This window comes from Scyliorhinus torazame, chromosome 1 (assembly GCF_047496885.1).
Source record: "Scyliorhinus torazame isolate Kashiwa2021f chromosome 1, sScyTor2.1, whole genome shotgun sequence".
Classification (NCBI taxonomy): Eukaryota; Metazoa; Chordata; class Chondrichthyes; order Carcharhiniformes; family Scyliorhinidae; genus Scyliorhinus; species Scyliorhinus torazame.
In genome coordinates, this window is record NC_092707.1 from 396170048 (window position 1) to 396192005 (window position 21958).

Sequence of the window (21958 nt, forward strand, 5' to 3'; positions counted from 1 at the left end):
AAAAGTCGGGACAGAGTGATGGATTGTTCCCTTCCCCCTCATATGCTTTGTCCAGATTCCCAACAAACACGCCCATACTCTTCACCTCAGCTGTGGTGGCGAGTTCCACATTCTCGCCACTCTCTGGGCAAAGAACTTTATATTGAGGGCCTCCAGTCACGGTCTCTCCCAAGGGAGGAAACATTCTCGCGCTACCCACTCAATCGAAACCTTTCCGAATTTTAAAGCTATTGGGTCACTCCTGGGCCTTCCCCTTCCATGGAAAGACAAGCAGCCTGTCAATCTATTCCTGACAGCATCCCTTTGTATTTCTGGTATCATCCTTGTAAAGTTTGGGCGGGATGCTCCGGTCCCCCAGTTGCGTGATTCTTGGCAGTGGCGTTCGATGGCGGCGGGAATCTATCACCCTATTCCGCCTGGAGCTGGCGGGAACAGCGAATCCTAATGGCTGGAGAATTCTGGCCTTTGTCTGCACGCTCCCCCGGTGTTTCTACATCCTTTTATTGAGCTAGTTTTATCAAATTCAAAGACTGTTGAAGAGGGAAAATGAAAGCCCGTTCTCCCTTCTTTTGGGTAGCTAAGTAGGAGTCAAAGTTTTCTGATTGTAGAACCAATGATGTGGGATAACAAAAGGAAATATTCCTTTGCCCGGAATGACACGGAAACATTTGCAGGGACGGCGGGGGGAGGGGGGGGAAGGAACGAGCCGGTGGATACAAAGAGCTGGCACAAGCGTAATAGAACATAGAACATAGAACAATACAGCACAGAACAGGCCCTTCGGCCCACCATGTTGTGCCGACCACTTATCCTAATCTAATATCAACCTAACCTACACCCTTCAATTTACTGCTGTGCCAGTCCAAGAGTCGCTTAAATGTCCCTCATGACTCGGACACCACCACCTCCGCTGGCAGTGCATTCCACACACCCACCACTCTCTGTGTAAAGAACCTACCTCTGACATCTCCTCTATACCTTCCTCCTATCACCTGAAAATTATGGGCCCACATGACAGCCATTTCCACTCTGGGGAAAAGTCTCTGGCTATCCACTCTATCCATGCCTCTCATCACCTTGTACACCTCTATCAGGTCCCCCCTCTTCCTTCTTCGCTCCAGTGAGAAAAGCCCTAGCTCCCTCATTAGTTGGGATATGCCACACAAGTCTCTGCTCGAGCCCTGGAATGAGGCGTAAATGTTCAGGGCTGAGGTAATCTTGTAGGCCACCGGGAGAGGGTATACTCCTCCTCCACGTGGTACCAAGTCCGAAAGGACATGGCACAGGTGCTGCACCATCTCCTTGTTGAGGCTGGGCCTCCTGTGGCACATGGTGTCCATCATCTGGTTCAATGGACCAACAACACCTGAACACTATGGGCCACCGCCGGCCTCCCCCCTCTGAGTCCCTCCCTAGCTTGATGGGCGGCCAGATCTTCAGACACAATTTACCCTGCACTTTGAGAGGGAGAAGCTGGAGTCAGATGTAACGGTGTTACAATTAAATAAGGGTAACTACAAAGACATGAGGGAGGAGCGGGCCAGAGTTGATTGGAAAAGGAGCCCAGTGGGGAAGATAGTGGAACAAGGGCTTTTGGGGGTTATTTGGGGGGCACAACAGAAATTCATCCCATGGATCGAATGGCCTGCTTTGGGCCTTGTTAGATTCTCTGAGTTGCTGCAACGTCAAACCTGGATTCTTGGAATGTGTGTGGAATGCTCGTAGCAGCTCTTCCTCCGTCTGCTGAACAGCCAGTGTGCTGAGGATGAGGTTCAGATATTCCTCACACAGGGTGTGGATCACAATGAAGGAACCTGCAATTGGAAAGCGGAGGAGAGCCTTTGCATTTTTTCGATGTGAGGTCCGGCGGTCCCTAATGCAGAAGATCGCTGGTTGGAAAGGACAGTAGAGGAGACAATATGAAGCAGGAAGTAACACTGAGCACCCTGAGGAAGACGTTACGAGTAGGAGAGAGTGAGGCAAGTCTTCATTTCCACCCAGCAAGGACACAGAAACGTGGATGAAGGGATAGGACGCTTGAAGGAAGAATCAGAGAAGGTCAGACAAACACGGAAATTGAAGTCTCGCATTTGTGTAGCCCTTCTCAAGACCAGCCTCTGTCTCAACGTGGTTTTACAGCCAATCAAGTACTTTTGAAGTGGAGTCACTGTTGTAATGTAGGAAAAGCGGTATCCAATTTGTGCACAGCAAGCTCCCACAAACAGCAACTGCAATCATGACCAGCTAGACTGTTTTTGTGATGTTGACCCAGGGATTAATATTAGTCCAGGACACGGGGGATAGCTCCACTGCTAACTCTTCAAAATAGTGCCACAGGGTCTGTTACGGCCACCCCAGAGGGCAGACGGGGCCTCGGTGTAACACCTCATCCAAAAGCCAGCGCTTCTGACAGTGCAGCACTCGCTCATTATCACAGTGAAGAAACAGTGTTAATGTTTGTGCTCAAGTCCCCGAAGGATACTTGAACCCTGGTGAGTGGTCATTTGCCAATTGGACGGCTACCATTGTTCCCTTGTGTCCTGCCCAGGAATGTAAGAGTGGATTGTAAAGCACAGAGTCGAGCCAGAATAAAGGTTCAGATAAGGACAATAAAATGCCTTGAGTTTTGTTTTCACAGGCTGTGTGTGAGTAAAGCCACGCTAAATTGCCCCTTAATTATCTACTTGAAGGGGAGAGGTTTGCTGGGCTGTGGGGAAAGGACAGGGGAGTGAGACCGATAGGATAGCTCTCTCAGGTACGACGGGCCGAATGGCCACCTTCTACCTTGTATCATTCTTTAATTCAAAACTGACTGCACCTGTTGGAAATCCAGTTGCTTATTCTGGAACTTTCTTCCCCCGAAAAGCTGAGAGACAATTGAGAATTTCAAAACTGAGTTTTGTTTCTCAAGGGTATTAAGAGTCAAATCGCCAAGGTGGATAAGTGGAATTCGGACCCAGACCAGCCCCGATCTAATTGAACAGTGGAACAGTCTCAAGGGGGCCTCCCCCTGTTCCTATGTTCATAATGCTGATATGCCTGCTGTCTTTTTCGGGGTTTCAATTTTTTAAAAATGCTTTGAAAAAAGTGTGCTTCCCACGATGCAATGACCCTTGACTCCAGCGTGGAAATGGGCGTTCAAAAAGCCACGCATACCAACAGAGCAGTAATTGTGGAAAGTGTTCACCTCTGGAAAATTGCACAAGGTCGTCAATTTAAATGATGCAAAGTGTGCACACAACAGGTAATATACTGTCCGGGGAATGTCATCAGTTAAATTGCCCTGCGAAAGTTTACGCTTAGGAATATATTCCGGGCCTATTGGTTTCTACATAATTAAAACAGAAAGTAATCATTCCATTGGGGTAAGACACCCAAAACCTCCTCCGTGTGCAGAGCTTAATAATAATAATTTTTTTTTAATTTAGAGTATCCAATTTTTTTTTTCCCCAATTAAGGGGCAATTTAGCGTGGCCAATCCACCTACCCTGCACATCTTTGGGTTGTGGGGGTGAGGCCCACGCAGACACGGGGAGAATGTGCAAACTCCACACAGACAGTGACCCAGAGCCAGGACTCGAACACAGGTCCTCAGCGCCGTAGGCTGCAGTGCTAACCACTGTGCCACCGTGCTACCCTCAGAACTTAATAATTTTAAATAATCTTTATTAGTGTCACAAGTAGGCTTACATTAACACTGCAATAAGGTTACTGTGAAAAGCCCCTCGTCGCCACATTCCGGCGCCTGTTCGGGTACACAGAGGGCGAACTCAGAATGTTCAATTCACCTAACAGCATGTCTTTCAGGACTTGTGGGAGGAAACCGGAGCACCCGGAGGAAACCCACGCAGACACGGGAAGAACGTGCAGACTCCGCACTGACAGTGACCCAAGCCGGGAATCGAACCCAGGTCCCTGGTACTGTGAAGCAGCAGTGCTAACCACTGTGCTACCGTGCAGCCCATAGGTGTGAACGTCGGGTATTTGGGCTCCATGGAGAGCACTCTGGTCCCTCAGTCAGAAGAAGTTCACACCATATCCAGAGACCTGAGCACATAGTCCAGGCTGACCCTCCTGTGCAGCATCGAGGGAGTGCTGTGCCGTTGGAAATGCCGTCTTTCTGGTGAGATGATGAACCGAGGACGCTTCTGTTCTCTCAGGTGGATGTGAAAAATTCCTCGGCACCACTTTGAGATGAACAGCTGTTTCCACCCACTCCTTGTCCCGCTGACCCCCATCCCGACTAATAGTCGTCCCTGAAGCAACATCACTGGAAAGCAGATAATCTGATCATTACGTTACTCATGGGAGCTTGCTGTGCGCAAACTGGCTGTCGTGGTTGTGGTGATATGCATCACTGTAAATACACAAGGGGTTAATGTAAATACACTACGACTAAGTAAACACTAGAGGGAGCACCAGGGACGTCATGACATGCAGCCATACAGGTAATGAACACATAGAATAGAACACGACCAATGGGCAGTCAAGACACCCAGAGGTGACACTACCACAAGGGGGCATTACACAACCCATATATAAGGGCAGGGCACACATGCTCTGTCTCTTTCCACAGGCGACACTTAGAGAGTAGACAGATCAGAAGCATCACACCCACCACGTGGCTTAGAGCAGACTGGTTAGTTAGACTGAGTTACTACAGCAAGATTAGCAGGAGAGTCGAACTCATAGAAAACTGTGCTAATGGTTCAATAAATCACCTTGAACTTACTTCAAAGTCTGGAGTATCTTTTGGTCAAAGCTGCATCGAGTTGCAGCCTGTGTTAACCCAGAGTACTTAACACAACACAGAGCGCTTTGAGAGACCCGAGGTCATGAAATGTGCCAAATAAATGCAAATATGCACTTCATCAAAATCCTAAATTTTCAACCAACAAAGTAGAGTCTGAATGCGTTGCCTTGATCGTAAGAGATAGGAACAGGCCATTCAGCCCATCGAGCCTGTTCCGCCATGCGATAAGATCGTGGCGGATCTGACTGTGATGGGATTTTCCACACCCCCGCGGCGTGTTTTCCGGTGGCGAAGCGGCTCGCCATTGGCCGATGACGAGATCTTCTGGCCCCGCCGATCTCAATGACGTTTTGTCATTGATTGGTGCCGCAGGGGACTGCCATCGCGATGGCAGGACCGGAATAGCCCACTGGCGGAAAGGGCTGGAAAATCAGGCCCTTGGCTCCACTTTGCTGCCCAGTGCCCATGACCCTTGACAATAAGGGGGTGCATTTGGAGGGGATGCGCTGTTCCATACCACAGCTTCTTGCTTGTCGTAGAGTCAGCTCGTGCAATATCTTGGACGACAGAAAGTTCCAGTGCAGAGTCAGGACCCGTGCATAATCCTGAAGAGGGGATTTCCTGTCTTTGCGGTACTGTGGAGAGCAAAAAGACGCAGTTAGAAAGAGACAGTCGCAATCGGACAAAGAGCGGTTTAAACTGCTGTATTTTTATTTAATGGTCCATTAACAGAGTCAGAATCAACACCAGCTACAAGCTGAAGGTGAATTTAATGTATGAGCTGGGAGGGGATAATGAGTTCCCTGGCTGCTGGGAGTACTGGCACCGTTACTACGTCAGCTCAATGGTCTCTGAGTCAGAAGGCTGCAGGTTGAAGTCCAGCCCCAGATAGTAATCCAGACTCACACCTAGTGCAGTACTGAGGGAGTGCTTCACTGTCAGAGGTGCTGAATTTTGAATGGGATGTTAAGCTGAGGTGCTGTCTGCCCGTTCACGTGGGTGTAGAAGGTCCCATATATTCAGAGAACAGCTGCTAGGGGTATTCTCCTACTTGTCCAGGCCAAGTTTGGTCCCACAACCAACACCACTAAAAACAGATGGACTGGATGTCCATCTCTTGTTGTTTGTGGGGATCTGTTTGGTGATCGCTATGTTTGACTACATGACAAAGCTTTGAATGTACATAGAACATAGAGCATAGAACAATACAGCGCAGTACAGGCCCTTCGGCCCACGATGTTGCACCGAAACAAAAGCCATCTAACCTACACTATGCCATTATCATCCATATGTTTATCCAATAAACTTTTAAATGCCCTCAATGTTGGCGAGTTCACTACTGTAGCAGGTAGGGCATTCCACGGCCTCACTACTCTTTGCGTAAAGAACCTACCTCTGACCTCTGTCCTATATCTATTACCCCTCAGTTTAAAGTTATGTCCCCTCGTGCCAGCCATATCCATCCGCAGGAGAAGGCTCTCACTGTCCACCCTATCCAACCCCCTGATCATCTTGTATGCCTCTATTAAGTCTCCTCTTAACCTTCTTCTCTCCAACGAAAACAACCTCAAGTCCATCAGCCTTTCCTCATAAGATTTTCCCTCCATACCAGGCAACATCCTGGTAAATCTCCTCTGCACCCGCTCCAAAGCCTCCACGTCCTTCCTATAATGCGGTGACCACAACTGTACGCAATACTCCAAATGCGGCCGTACCAGAGTTCTGTACAGCTGCAACATGACCTCCCGACTCCGGAACTCAATCCCTCTACCAATAAAGGCCAACACTCCATAGGCCTTCTTCACAACCCCATCAACCTGGGTGGCAACTTTCAGGGATCTATGTACATGGACACCGAGATCCCTCTGCTCATCCACACTTTCAAGAACTTTACCATTTGCCAAATATTCCGCATTCCTGTTATTCCTTCCAAAGTGAATCACCTCACACTTCTTTACATTAAACTCCATTTGCCACCTCTCAGCCCAGCTCTGCAGCTTATCTATATCCCTCTGTAACCTGCTACATCCTTCCACACTATCGACAACACCACCGACTTTAGTATCGTCTGCAAATTTACTCACCCACCCTTCTGCGCCTTCCTCTAGGTCATTGATAAAAATGACAAACAGCAACGGCCCCAGAACAGATCCTTGTGGTACTCCACTTGTGACTGTACTCCATTCTGAACATTTCCCATCAACCACCACCCTCTGTCTTCTTTCAGCTAGCCAATTTCTGATCCACATCTCTAAATCACCCTCAATCCCCAGCCTCCGTATTTTTTGCAATAGCCTACCGTGGGGAACCTTATCAAACGCTTTGCTGAAATCCATATACACCACATCAACTGCTCTACCCTCGTCTACCTGTTCAGTCACCTTCTCAAAGAACTCAATAAGGTTTGTGAGGCATGACCTACCCTTCACAAAGCCATGCTGACTATCCCTGATCATATTATTCCTATCTAGATGATTATAAATCTTGTCTCTTATAATCCCCTCCAAGACTTTACCCACTACAGACGTGAGGCTCACCGGTCTATATTTGCCGGGGTTGTCTCTGCTCCCCTTTTTGAACAAAGGGACCACATTTGCTGTCCTCCAGTTCTCTGGCACTATTCCTGTAGCCAATGATGACATAAAAATCAAAGCCAAAGGTCCAGCAATCTCTTCCCTGGCCTCCCAGAGAATCCTAGGATAAATCCCATCAGGTCCCGGGGACTTATCTATTTTCAGCCTGTCCAGAATTGCCAACACCTCTTCCCTACGTACCTCAATGCCATCTATTCTATTAGCCTGGGGCTCAGCATTCTCCTCCACAACATTATCTTTTTCCTGAGTGAATACTGACGAAAAATATTCATTTAGTATCTCGCCTATCTCTTCAGACTCCACACACAATTTCCCATCCCTGTCCTTGACTGGTCCTACTCTTTCCCTAGTCATTCGCTTATTCCTGACATACCTATAGAAAGCTTTTGGGTTTTCCTTGATCCTTCCTGCCAAATACTTCTCATGTCCCCTCCTTGCTCGTCTTAGCTCTCTCTTTAGATCCTTCCTCGCTACCTTGTAACTATCCATCGCCCCAACCGAAACTTCACACCTCATCTTCACATAGGCCTCCTTCTTCCTCTTAACAAGAGATTCCACTTCCTTGGTAAACCACGGTTCCCTCGCTCGACGCCTTCCTCCCTGTCTGACCGGTACATACTTATCATGAACACGCAGTAGCTGATCCTTGAACAAGCCCCACTTATCCAGTGTGCCCAACACTTGCAGCCTACTTCTCCACCTTATCCCCCCCAATTCACGTCTAATGGCATCATAATTGCCCTTCCCCCAGCTATAACTCTTGCCCTGCGGTGTATACTTATCCCTTTCCATCATTAACGTAAACGTCACCGAATTGTGGTCACTGTCCCCAAAGTGCTCTCCTACCTCCAAATCCAACACCTGGCCTGGTTCATTACCCAAAACCAAATCCAACGTGGCCTCGCCTCTTGTTGGCCTGTCAACATATTGTTTCAGGAAACCCTCCTGCACACACTGTACAAAAAACGACCCATCTATTGTACTCGAACTATATCTTTTCCAGTCAATATTTGGAAAGTTAAAGTCTCCCATAATAACTACCCTGTTACTTTCGCTCTTATCCAGAATCATCTTCGCCATCCTTTCCTCTACAGCCCTAGAACTATTAGGAGGCCTATAAAAAACTCCCAACAGGGTGACCTCTCCTTTCCTGTTTCTAACTTCAGCCCATACTACCTCGGAAGACGAGTCCCCATCTAGCATCCTCTCCGCCACCGTAATACTGCTCTTGACTAGCAGCGCCACACCTCCCCCTCTTTTGCCTCCTTCTCTGAGCTTACTAAAACACCTAAACCCCGGAACCTGCAACATCCATTCCTGTCCCTGCTCTATCCATGTCTCCGAAATGGCCACAACATCGAAGTCCCAGGTACCAACCCATGCTGCCAGTTCCCCTACCTTGTTTCGTATACTCCTGGCATTGAAGTAGACACACTTCAAACCACCTACCTGAACACTGGCCCCCTCCTGCGACGTCAAATCTGTGCTCCTGACCTCTATACTCTCATTCTCCCTTACCTTAAAACTACAATCCAGGTTCCCATGCCCCTGCTGCATTAGTTTAAACCCCCCCAAAGAGCACTAACAAATCTCCCCCCCAGGATATTTGTGCCCCTCAGGTTCAGATGTAGACCATCCTGTCTGTAGAGGTCCCACCTTCCCCAGAAAGAGCCCCAGTTATCCAGAAATCTGAATCCCTCCCGCCTGCACCATCCCTGTAGCCACGTGTTTAAATGCTCTCTCTCCCTATTCCTCATCTCACTATCACGTGGCACGGGCAACAACCCAGAGATAACAACTCTGTTTGTTCTAGTTCTGAGCTTCCATCCTAGCTCCCTGAAAGCCTGCCTGACATCCTTGTCCCCTTTCCTACCTATGTCGTTAGTGCCAATGTGGACCACGACTTGGGGCTGCTCCCCCTCCCCCCTAAGGACCCGGAAAACACGATCCGAGACATCACGTACCCTTGCACCTGGGAGGCAACATACCAAACGTGAGTCTCTCACGCTCCCACAAAATCCCCTATCTGTGCCCCTGACTATAGAGTCCCCAATTACTAATGCTCTGCTCCTCTCCCCCCATTCCCTTCTGAGCAACAGGGACAGACTCCGTGCCAGAGGCCCGTACCCCATGGCTTACCCCTGGTAAGTCGTCCCCCCCACAAGTATCCAAAGCGGTATACTTGTTTCTCAGGGGAACGACCGTAGCCTGTGGAGAGGCCTGGGACATCCTGGGAATGTGAAATATTTATATACAAAATATATAACGATGATCTTTATTATTGTCACAAGTGGGCTTACATTCACACTGCAATGAAGTTACTGTGAAAATCCCCTAGTCGTTACATTCCAGCGCCTGTTCGGGTACACAGAGGGAGAATTCAGAATGTCCAATTCATCTAACAGCACGTCTTCCAGGACTTGTGGGAGGAAACCGGAGCACCCGGAGGAAACCCACGCAGACACAGGGAGAACGTGCAGACTCGGCACAGTGACCCAAGCCGGAATCGAACCTGGGACCCTGGAGCTGTGAAGCCACAGTGCTAACCACTGTGCTACCGTGCCGCCTTTCTGCTGTTTCAATGTTAGAAGAAGAAAGTGCAGTTTACCAGAGTTAGTTTTGAAAAGACACCTAAGAAGTTAGCGTTTTCCCGACTTCGGTCTGAGGGGGTTAAAGGGGCACTTTTTGAAGGAACATTGAGTTTATGATGAGCTGTGGGAAAGAAAGAAGTTGCATTTTTATAGCACCTTTTACAATATCGGGGTGTCCCAGAATGGCTTCACAACCTCACTGTAGCCGCTGTTGTAATGTAGGAAACACAGCAGCTAATTTGCGTACAGTCTGCTCCCACACGGGGCGGCACGGTGGCACAGTGGTTAGCACTGTGCCTCACACCTCCAGGGTCCCGGGTTCAATTCCGGCCTCGGGTCACTGTCTGTGCGGAGTCTGCACGTTCTCCCCGTGTCTGTGTGGGTTTCTTCCGGATGCTCCAATTTCCTCCCACCCAAAGATGTGCAGGTTAGGTGGATTGGCCATGATAAATTACCCCTTAGTGCCCAGGGATGTGCAGGTTGGGTGGGGTTGCAAGGATAGGGCGGGCGCCTGGTTAGGGTGCTCTTTCAGAGGGTCGGTGCAGACTCGATGGGCCGAATGGCCTCCTTCTCCACTGTGGTGATTCTATGGGTAGACACACAGCATTGCTATAAGTAATCAGATAAATTGTTCCATCGTGTTGTTGGTCTTTTAATTTAAAATTTAAATTAAAAAAAAAATGTTTTCAATTATAATTTTAGAGTACCCAATTCATTTTTTCCAATTAAGGGGCAATTTATCGTGGCCAATCCACCTACCCTGCATGTCATTTGGGTTGTGGGGGCGAAACCCACGCAAACACGGGGAGAATGTGCAAACTCCACACGGGCGGTGACCCAGAGCCGGGATCGAACCTGGGACCTCGGCGCCGTGAGGCAGCAGGGCTAACCCACTGCGCCACCCTGCTGCCCCCATAGTGTTGCTGGTCACGGTATAAATATTGGGAGAGGACGCCAGGGACAACTCCCCTGCTTTTCTTCAAAGTAGCGCTGTGCGATCTGTTGCCTAAGAGGACTGACAGTCTTTCTGGTGAATGCTTTATCCGATAGATGGCATTCCCATCCACTGCAGCTGCCATTGTGTTCTTAAAAAAAATATTTTTATTCTCCTCCTTTTTCACATTTTCTCCCAAATTTGCACCCACCAACAATAAACAATAAGCAGTAACGAATATAATGTCAATCCCCATATCAACAACAACGATCCCATCCTCCCACTAAACCCCAAACATTAGCCCACATGTTAACATAAACAAATAACAAAAAAGAATCAGGTATCATCCATAGTCACCATTAACACACACAGCCCCCCTCCCCCAAACCTCCCAACACCGCCCCCCCCAACTAATGTTCGATGTTATCCAATTCTCGAAAGTGCATAATGAATAACGCCCATGAATTGTAGAACCCCTCTATCCTTCCCCTCAGTTCAAACTTAACTTACTCAAGAGTCAAGAATTCCAACATGTCCCCCCACCACACCAGGGTACAGGGTGGAGAGGTTGCTCTCCGTCCCAACAGGATCCGTCTTCGTTTCCCGTTTCCAACACCAGCAGGTCCGACACCCCGCATATGGCCTCCCGAGAGCCCGGGTCCAGTTTCACGTACACCACTTTAGAGATTACCCTAAAAACCTCCTTCCAGTAATCCTCCAGCTTTGGACAGGGCCAAAACACGTGAATGTGGTTTGCGGGGCCCCCCAGCAACGCTCACACACATCTTCTACCCCCTCAAAGTGCCGGCTCACCTCGCCCTTATGAGGTGTGCTCTATACACCACCTTCAGCTGTATCAGCCCCAAACTCGCGCACAAGGTGGGCACTACCCCACTTCTCCAGTTCCCCCTGTCGTCAGCACCTCCTCCAGCATGTGGAGGACGGCTCCACCGGGAAGCTCTGTATCTCCTTCCTGGCAAAATCTCGAACCTGCATGTATCTAAACATTTCCCCCTGCTCCAGCCCATACTTCGCTCCCAGCTCCTTCAATCCTGCAAACCGACCCCCAAGAAACAAATCTTTTAATGTCTTAATCCCCTTCTCCTCCCATTTCCGTCCCACCTCCCTGGCTCAAATGTGTGGTTCCCCCGAATCAGCATTTCTCCTGACCCTGCCCCCAACCCGAAGTACTGGCGAATCTGCCTCCAAATTCTCAATGAAGCTATTACTACCGCCATTGTTAATTGCATTTAACAATTCTGTTACAAGGGGAAGTTGCCATGGTCACTCATGAAGTTGTGCGCTGCCGGATTGGGCGATACCTTTGAAACGTATTTCTCCACAATGCTATCGAGCCAGTTCGTGAAGATCTCTATAGACGCAGGTTTCTGCAGAAGTAGCTGAAACTCTTTAACACCTGCAAGTATAGATAAGAATTGTTTGATGCTAACTGCTGAAGGCTCTCTCAGATTCCAGCATTCTCTGAACATCACCAGGGTCATCTGAAATCTGCCGCCCTTAACTGGTCTGGCCTACATGTGACTCCAGACCCACAGCAATGTGGTTCATTCCTAATGCCCTCAGGGGTGGACAATAAATGCTGGCCCAGCCAGCTCCGCCCACATCCTTATAATCTTTATTATTGTCACAAGTAGGCTTACATTAACAATTAAGTTACTGTGAAAATCTCCTCGTCGCCACACTCCAGTGCCTGTTTGAGTACACAGAGTCAGAATTCAGAATGTCCAATTCACCTAACAAGCACGTCTTTCGGCATCCCATGAACGAGTAAAAACATCAGGCCTGAGACCGTCGATATACCTTTGAGAACTGATGACTTGTCCAAAGCGAAACTATCTCTGGGTCCGGCTGCCATGTGAAGTTGATTGAATGCAATGTTCAAATCTAACGCCAGCAAATCTTGCGTCATACAAGCCACATGGTTCTGGTCTGATAGCACTGACCTTGCTATCTGTGAGGAAGAGGTAAATAAAGTAAAATAAATTAACAGTTACTCCACAGCGGTGCAGGTTAGATGGGTTGAATGGCCCTGGCTCATTCCCATTGTCTATCTGGTCACACTCTCACACCTTCTAGATGAACAGGTAAACCTGTCCCTCTCACCTGGGCAATGTACAGGAATGAGATCTGCCTCTTTATCAATCCTAGCATGGTCCGGGCAACTAGAATACAAAAATAAAACAACGCTTAGCCCTAGACAGGGGAGAAGGCACGTTATAAAACCGAGTTCCACAAATGTCTCTCATCAGCAGATGTACTTTTAAAGGAGGTCGCATTTCGCTTCAAAAAAGGAGTTTTTCTATTTTTTTTAATGTTTAAGGAAAGGGTTTCAACTACAAGAATGATCGAAGAAGGAATCTCACCATCGAGACAGGCGGGGGGATTTTTAATTTGGGACATACATACAGCTGGGAGGGTGAAGGGAAGGGATGCCAAGCCAGATATCTCCCTCGGGCTCCTCAGCCTGAGGCCTGGGCTATTTTAAGTCCGCAGTAACCAGTTTATTTTAAATGTGTTGCCGCTAGCGTTTGTTTTCAAATTCCCTCTATGGACCTCCCCTCATCCTACATCCTTGACCTCCTCCACTCTGATACATAGAAAATAGAAGCAGCAGGAGCCCATTCGGCCCTTCGAACCTGTTGTAGTCATTCCCATTCCAATTCATTGATCAAGGATGTGATTCTGGTGCATTTCCCACACTGATTTGTATAGAATCTTACAGCACATCTTCTGATCGCTTCAATCTTTTGTATATCTGTGACACGGTAGCACACTGGTTACCACTGTTGCTTCACAGCGGCAGGGACCCGGGGTCGATTCCCGGCTTGGGTCACTGTCTCTGCGGAGTCTGCACTTTCTCCCCGTGTCTGCGTGGGTTTCCTCCGGGTGCTCTGGTTTCCTCCCACAAGTCCCGAAAGACGTGCTTGTTAGGTAATTTGGACATTCTAAATTCTCCCTCAGTGTACCCGAACAAGCGCCGGTGTGTGGCGACTAGGGGATTTTCACAGTAACGTCATTGCAGTGTTAATGCCTACTTGTGACAATAAAGATTATTATATTATATGAGGATTCCGCACACACCTTGCATCCTCCACAATTGGATGAACAAACATTTGGTAAACTATGGGTGGGGGGGGTTCCACCATTATAATAGAATGAGAGAGACACATGAGGAGAGTTTATTCAATGTTACGCTACCTTGTGTTTTTTTACTCCGAATTCCAGGTGAGATTCCCTCCAGAGAATAGGCCAACCACCCAGGTAGTTGCTTTGTGAAGCTCATAAGTTCTGTACTTAAACTGGAAGTAGATAACAGATCAGCACTCGTATTCCAGGTTAAAAATTTGTGTTGATAAATTATACCCAAGGATTATAAATGGGCTCTTACCCTTCTGGTATGTCCATCATTGAGGATGGTATTAAGACATCAATAAATGCCTGTCAGAAATGAAGTGGTCTGTGAATATTTCGGATGTTACATTTGACCTAGTGCAATAGTCCTGATTAAACACATTGGGCAGGATTCTCCCAGCCCTGGGCCGGGCCAGAGAATACCCCGACTGGGTCACGCCGCCCCGGCGCCGGCACTCAATTCTCCGCAGAAGCGGAGAATCGGCGCTGACGTGGTCGGCGCAGCGCCGGTCCGGGGCCGCTCTTCGCGGCCGGCCTGCCGATTCTCCGGCCCGGGATGGGCCGAGTGGCCGCAGTTAAAATGCTGAGTTCCGCCGGCGCCGTCCACACCTGCTCGCAGCCGGCGGGAACTCTGCGTGCAAGGGTTGGGTGGCGGGCCTGTGGGGGGGCTCCAACTCCGGGGGGGGGGGGGGGGGGGGGGGCTCCGCTGCGGCCTGGCCCGCAATCGGGGCCCACAAATCGGCGGGCCGTATTCTCTGTCCCCCGGCCTCTTTTCCTCCGCGCCGGCCCCTGTAGTCCTGCGCCATGTTGCGTCGGGGCCGGCGCGTTGAAGGACGCCACCGCGCATGCATGCGTTGGCGCCACCGCGCATGCGCGGATCCCGCGGCGCACAGTTTGCGCCGGGATCGGCAGCTGGAGAGACGCGAACCGCTCCAGTGCCTTGCTGGCCCCCTGTAGGGGGCCTCCTGCCCATGGAGCTCAAAACTATCTGGGAAAACAAATACACAAGTTTTTTAAAAAACCACTTCAAATGTGTTAATCTATCATTTCTCCTCCACCCTGACTTCAGACTCGCACAATGTGGTGGACCGGAATCGCGCTCAGGTGAGAACCACCAATGTGAAGCTGCACAGCCGGATTTTCCCGGCCCTATTGGGCGGCACTCTGTGAAATTTCAAAGAGGAGGCGAGATTCACACAGTCAGCTGGAGGAGCGGAGCCTCAGGAAACCAGCACCGCCGGGAATCCTGGGATCGGGCCGCTCTTTTTAAAGGGCACCCTGATATCTTATTTAAGTATCCCGGGGGCACTGCTGGAGCGCCAGGGGGCAATGCCCAGGCATGTGGGGGCCATACTTACCTGCGCGCCCCTGGTGTGATCATTTTGACTGGTTTTCACCCTTTAAATAATGCACCCGAACTCCGATTTAAATATCTTAGGGAGTGCCAGCGGGCAATGCCTGGTCATGTCCGTCGTCACACGGGCCCATGCTTTCCGAAGCGCCCCAGTGTGGTCATCTCAATAGTTTTATGTTTGTGATTCGCGCTGGCGTGACGTCACGGTGGCTGCGTGGGGAGTTACGATGAGGACAGAAGTCAAGCCTGCTACTGTAATGTTAATCAGGCTCACACCCTTCCTGGGTGTTAATCTGAATTCCTCACTGTTGGGAGGGTGGGGTGAGGGGAGAGGTGAGGAAGGTCTCATCCTGAGAATTCGCTGGTGCAAATCTCCATTTTTGGCCTCTCGTGAGATTTAGCGGCCATTACAGGATTTGCGCCCGTGGTCAATTGGGCCGATAGATCGCGGCCATTGATCCTGAAATGGCCGAGTAAGCCAGTCAGTTTAAGGTCAATTAGGAATGGACAACAAATGATGGCTTTGTCAGTTGTCTTGTTTGCATGTTGCAGGATGACCAATATCATTCTTGTAAACTAACATGATTAAGAATAGAACATAGATACAATTGCAGTCTTGTAGCCTGGTTAGATGTGCTATCTGACCTCTGACTCCCAGGTCAGGTGACCCAATGAAGTACAGAGTGTACTGTATTATATCTAATACGGGAGCACACTACCACAATATCTCTAATATCACGACAGTGGTGACACCCACATCTCTTGAAGGAATAAAAGAATCTACACAATAGGAAGTAAGAAAGCACAACTTCCATCTCCCTCCACTGCGGGTGCACCTTGGCTGTGCTGGATACAGTGCAGTCAGTCACCAAGGGTTCTTCAGAAGCAACTCCCGAACCCACCACTTCCAAAGGCAGCAGGTGCATGGGAAACATACAAACATCGGAAATAAAAGCAGTGGGGGGGGGGGGGGGGGGGGGGGGAGGCACGGCGGCGCAGTGGTTAGCACTGCTGCTTCCGGCGCTGAGGACCCGGGTTCGATCCCGGCCCCGGGTCACTGTCCGTGTGGAGTTTGCACATTCTCCCCGTGCCTGCGTGGGTCTCACCCCAACAACCCAAAAGGATGTGCAGGGTAGGTGGATTGGCCAAGCTAATTTGCCCCTCAATTGGAAAAAAAAGAATTGGGTACTTAAAATAAAATAGAAGCAGGAGGAGGCCGTTCGTCCCTTCGAGCCTGCTCCGCCATTCATTATGATCATGGCTGATCATCCAACCTAATAGTCTAATCCTGTTTTCCCCCATATCCGTTTAGCCCCAAGAGATGTATCTGATTCCTTCTTGAAATTACACAACGATTTGGCCTGAACAACTTTCTATGTTAGTGAATTCCACCGATTCACCACTCACTGGGGGAAGACATTTCTCCTCACCTCAATCCTAAAAGGTTTACCCCTTATCCTCAAACTATGACCCCCTAATTCTGGACTCTCCCACCATTGGGGAACATTCTTTCTGAATCTAACCTGTCTATTCCTGTTAGAATTTAGTAAGTTTCTCTGAGATCCCTTCCCACTCTGCTAAACTCCAATGAATATAATCCTAACCGATTTAGTCTCTCCTCATATGACAGTCCCGCCATCCCAGGAATCAGCCTGGTAAACCTTCGCTGCCCGCCCTCCATAGTAACATAGAACATTACGGCGCAGTACAGGCCCTTCGGCCCTCGATGTTGCGCCGACCTGTGAAACCACTCTAAAGCCCACCTACACTATTCCCTTATCGTCCATATGTCTATCCAATGACTATTTGAATGCCCTTAGTGTTGGCGAGTCCACTACTGTTGCAGGCAGGGCATTCCACACCCTTACTACTCTCGGAGTAAAGAACCTACCTCTGACATCTGTCTGATATCTATCTCCCCTCAACTTAAAGCTATGTCCCCTCGTGCTCGACATCCCATCCGAGGAAAAAGGCTCTCACTGTCCACCCTATCCAATCCTCTGATCAACTTGTATGCCTCAATTAAGTCACCTCTTAATCTTCTTCTCTCTAACGAAAACAGCCTCAAGTCCCTCAGCCTTCCCTCATAAGATCTTCCCTCCATACCAGGCAACATTCTGGTAAATCTCCTCTGCACCCTTTCCAATGCTTCCACATCCTTCCTATAATGCGGCGATCAGAATTGCACGCAATACTCCAAATGCGGCCGCACCAGTTTTGTACAGCTGCAACATGACCTCATGATATATCCCACTCTGATATATCTGAGGGATATATCCCTCAGTAACACTCTGATATATCCCACACCCCTCACTGTAACACTCTGATATATCCCACACGCCTCACTGTAACACCGATATATCCCACACCCCTCACTGTAACACTCTGATATACCCCACACCCCTCACTGTAACACTCTGATATACCCCACACCCCTCACTGTAACACCGATATATCCCACACCCCTCACTGTAACACTCTGATATATCCCACACCCCTCACTGTAACACTCTGATATACCCCACACCCCTCACTGTAACACTCTGATATATCCCACACCCCTCACTGTAACACTCTGATATACCCCACACCCCTCACTGTAACACTCTGATATATCCCACACGCCTCACTGTAACACCGATATATCCCACACCCCTCACTGTAACACTCTGATATATCCCACACCCCTCACTGTAACACTCTGATATACCCCACACCCCTCACTGTAACACTCTGATATATCCCACACCCCTCACTGTAACACTCTGATATATCCCACACCCCTCACTGTAACACCGATATACCCCACACCCCTCACTGTAACACTCTGATATACCCCACACCCCTCACTGTAACACTCTGATATACCCCACACCCCTCACTGTAACACTCTGATATATCCCACACCCCTCACTGTAACACTCTGATATATCCCACACCCCTCACTGTAACACCGATATATCCCACACCCCTCACTGTAACACTCTGATATACCCCACACCCCTCACTGTAACACTCTGATATACCCCACACCCCTCACTGTAACACTCTGATATACCCCACACCCCTCACTGTAACATCTAAGAACATCCTTCCTCAGATAAGGACATCATCATCTCTGAGTCACTCATCCCCACATAGGCATAACTCTCTGTTCGTTGTCACTGGATCACCAGAGCTCCCGCCCAACAAGACTGTGAGAGCATCTTCACCACAGGCACTGCAGCAACTCAGATAGAAGGCCCATTATCACAAACCTCTCCAGTGTAACCAGCCCGGGGCAGTTACACGGCAGCAGCGCCAACATTCCAGGAATGAATCGAATAGAGATAGGCTGGCCAGCCGACAAACCCGATGCAACAATTTTACCCTTTGTTTTTGCACCAAACTCAGGGGCGCTCCGCGTGGCTTTGATTCATTGTCGGGTTCTCCAGAATCTCGACTTGATTAAGAACTCAGATGAATTTAATGTGTTCAGTGGTGCCCCGAAGGAGAGGAATCGCAGCGGTATCCAGCTGTTACCTTGTACAGAATGGAATCGTAAAAGCCGACGGTGTCGAGAATGAGCTCCTCTCTCAGCAGCCAGTGGAGGTGATGTGGTAAGCCTTGCCAAAAGTGCAGCAGCAAACCAGGAACCTGTGACATTGAGGGGAGGGGGGGAGAGCAGCAGTTTACAACAGGATTCAGGATCCAATAAGCAACAGAATTAAAAGAACACTCGCACAATTAGGAGCAGGCGCCGGCCATTCAGCCCCTCGACGCTGATTGTGATTAGATTGTGACTGATATGATTGCGGCCTCAACCCCACTCTCTTGTTGACCCCCGACCCCCTTTGATTCCCTTGCCCATCTGGAATCCCCCTAACCCGGCCTAAAAAAATGACCCAGCCTCCCCTGCCCTCTGGGGACGAGAACTTCACAGGCCAGTGACCCTCTGACAGAAAAAGACATTTATCCGCATCTCAGTCTGAAATAGGAGGCCCCTTCTTTTCAAACGGCATCCCTCCCACAAGGTTGCATTTGTATAGCACCTTTCCCCTCTGTGATGATTGATTACTGCACCTTTAATGTAATGATCCCTTTAAGACCGGGTTTGGAACCCTGGGTGACTCCGCCTCCGGCTCCACCCCCCAGGGAGCCATATATAAGGTAATGTTCAGTGGGCAGCGTGCAATGAGCACACTTCTCGGTAGCTGTCTGGTTCTCTGCTAATTAAAGCCTTTGTATTACCAATCATCTCTCTCGAGTTGTAATTGAGGGTATCTCACCCTCCTCAGGATGCCCTGAAGCACTTCGCGACAAACGGATTGCGTGTGAGGTGTACTTTCTTCTGATTCAGGGCGGCAGCCACCGCACACACAGGACGATCCTTCAGGTGATTGGTTAATCGGCCCCCCGGCGACACTCCGAGGCGGCACGGTAGCACAGTGGTTAGCACTGTTGCTTCACAGCTCCAGGATCCCAGGTCTGATTCCCGGCTTGGGTCACTGTCTGTGCGGAGTTTGCACGTTCTCCCCGTGTCTGCGTGGGTTTCCTCCGGGTGCTCCGGTTTCCTCCCACAAGACCCGAAAGACGTGCTGTGAGGTGAATTGGACATTCTGAATTCTCCCTCTGTGTACCCGAACAGGTGCCAAAATGTGGCAACTAGGGGCTTTTCACAGTAACTTCATTGCAATGTTAATGTAAGCCTACTTGTGACAATAAAGATTATTATTATTAAATACTGGCCAGAAGATTGGTAGAATTGTACTCTCCTTGGAACAGGGCAATGGAACCTTTAACCAGAGCCAGCAGGCAGGGCCCTTGGTTTAATATCTCACTTGAGACTGCCAATAAAGTAGCTCTCAATCCACAGCAGTGTCAGTTTTAGATGATGCGATTAGCTTGTCTCACCCGCAAGGGTCAGCGGTGACGAGGTGTTTGAAAGTGTGCAAAGCTGTGCCTCCACTTCTCCTTAAACACTCAAGGAACACTGCAGGATGGAGCTAAGATAATGACCCAGCAGGTGTTCAATATCGATCGACAATCAACACCGTTTGAAATTCTCAAACTTTAGACTGAACCGTCACTCTGCTTCACGGCCATGAATACTCTGCCGCAACTGTTCCGGGCTTCGGACGCCCGGCCTGGGAAAAACTGCCCCAGATGTTGGGAGCATTGTCGTGGTGTAATAGTAATAATCTTTATTGTCACAAGTAGCCTTACATTAATTAGAAGTTACTGTGAAAGTCCCCTGGTCGCCACATTCCGGCGCCCTGTTCGGGTACACGGAAGGAGAATTCAGAATGTCTAAATTACCTAACAGCACGACTTTCGGGATTGTGGGAGGAAACCGTGCTAACCCCTGTGCTTATCATGCTGCCCAGGGTTCCCTATGAGTCAGGCCCGCCACTGCCGGAGAGTGTGGAGGTGGCCGGGTGGGTCAGCGGACTGGGCGGAAGTGCTCCAGCACTGCTTTAAAGTTTAAAAACAAACCTGATAAAAATGCAAAATAGCCCTTCAGCTCTCTCACCCGCTCCTCCCCCAACACATTCCCCATCTGTGCCAACCGGTGGTCCCACCCATCCCCCCCCCTTGGATCTCATGATCTCTATGCCACCTCATGACCTTCTGTCTACTCCTATGGCCCTTTACAGCCCCATGCCAACTTAATGCTGATTCATGCCAACCCATGCCCCCCTACTCACCACCTTTTTCCCTTACACTCTCCATGCCAGCTCACCCAGTATCCACCAGAGGCAGGTGTCAGAAGCTATGCTGAGATGAAATAATACAACGTTCTAATTATCAACTTGTTATTAATACATTCTCATGAACAAAAAAATTACTAAATTTACATTCTTTCAACTATATAATCACTTATAAGAACAAAAATGTAATTCAAGTCCATATCACCAAAACAAGCTTTGAAATTCATAGGCACACTTCAACAGTCCATAACTTGGAGCTATCAATCGCAGGATGGCACGGTAGCACTGTGGTTAGCACTGTTGTTTCACAGCTCCAGGGTCCCAGGTTCGATTCCCGGCTTGGGTCACTGTCTCTGCAGAGTCTGCACATTCTCCCCGTGTCTGCGTGGGTTTCCTCCGGGTGCTCCGCTTTCCTCCCACAGTTCAAAGATGTGCAGGTTAGGTGGATTTGTCATGCTAAATTGTCCTTTGTATCAAAAAGGTTAGGTGGGGTTACAGGGATGGGGTAGAGGTGTGGGTGGGGTGCTTTTTCCAATGACAGGTGCAGACTCGATAGGCCGAATTGCCTCCTTCAGCACTGCTAGTTCTTTGATTCTATGAAACTGTGAAATGGCAGACACCCTAGTGTGTTAATTGAAGGTTGTGAAATCAGCACTAATCCAGTAATGGTAACACTCAAGCTTATGTCATCAGACAGAGTGAGGGAGCAAACAATGATTTTTTTTTTAACACCCAAATTTACAGTGAAAGAGTTTTAACAGTTTTAACAGGAGTTTTAGCCTTGACAGGTTAATAGTTGCTTTTGGCAGTTCGTTTTTACATTTATGACAATTCCAATCAGTTTGAGAGTCAATGAGCTTATGCACGTTTTATACACCTTCCTGCCTAC

The 21958-nt window shown here is 49.0% G+C and overlaps 1 protein-coding gene across 1 annotated transcript in view; it reads right to left on the minus strand.

Annotated features, from left to right (window-relative positions):
• LOC140427809 (DNA-binding protein RFX6-like) overlaps positions 1–21958 on the minus strand; it is an 80944-nt gene that overhangs the window by 40304 nt on the left and 18682 nt on the right. The window contains exons 9-16 of the mRNA XM_072513489.1: positions 18902–19015; positions 14282–14331; positions 14092–14192; positions 12997–13055; positions 12694–12844; positions 12195–12289; positions 5271–5388; positions 1692–1814 (exon numbers count right to left, since the gene is read on the minus strand). Of these exons, the coding sequence (XP_072369590.1) occupies positions 1692–1814; positions 5271–5388; positions 12195–12289; positions 12694–12844; positions 12997–13055; positions 14092–14192; positions 14282–14331; positions 18902–19015 (811 nt within the window). The remainder of the gene's footprint in view (positions 1–1691; positions 1815–5270; positions 5389–12194; positions 12290–12693; positions 12845–12996; positions 13056–14091; positions 14193–14281; positions 14332–18901; positions 19016–21958) is intronic.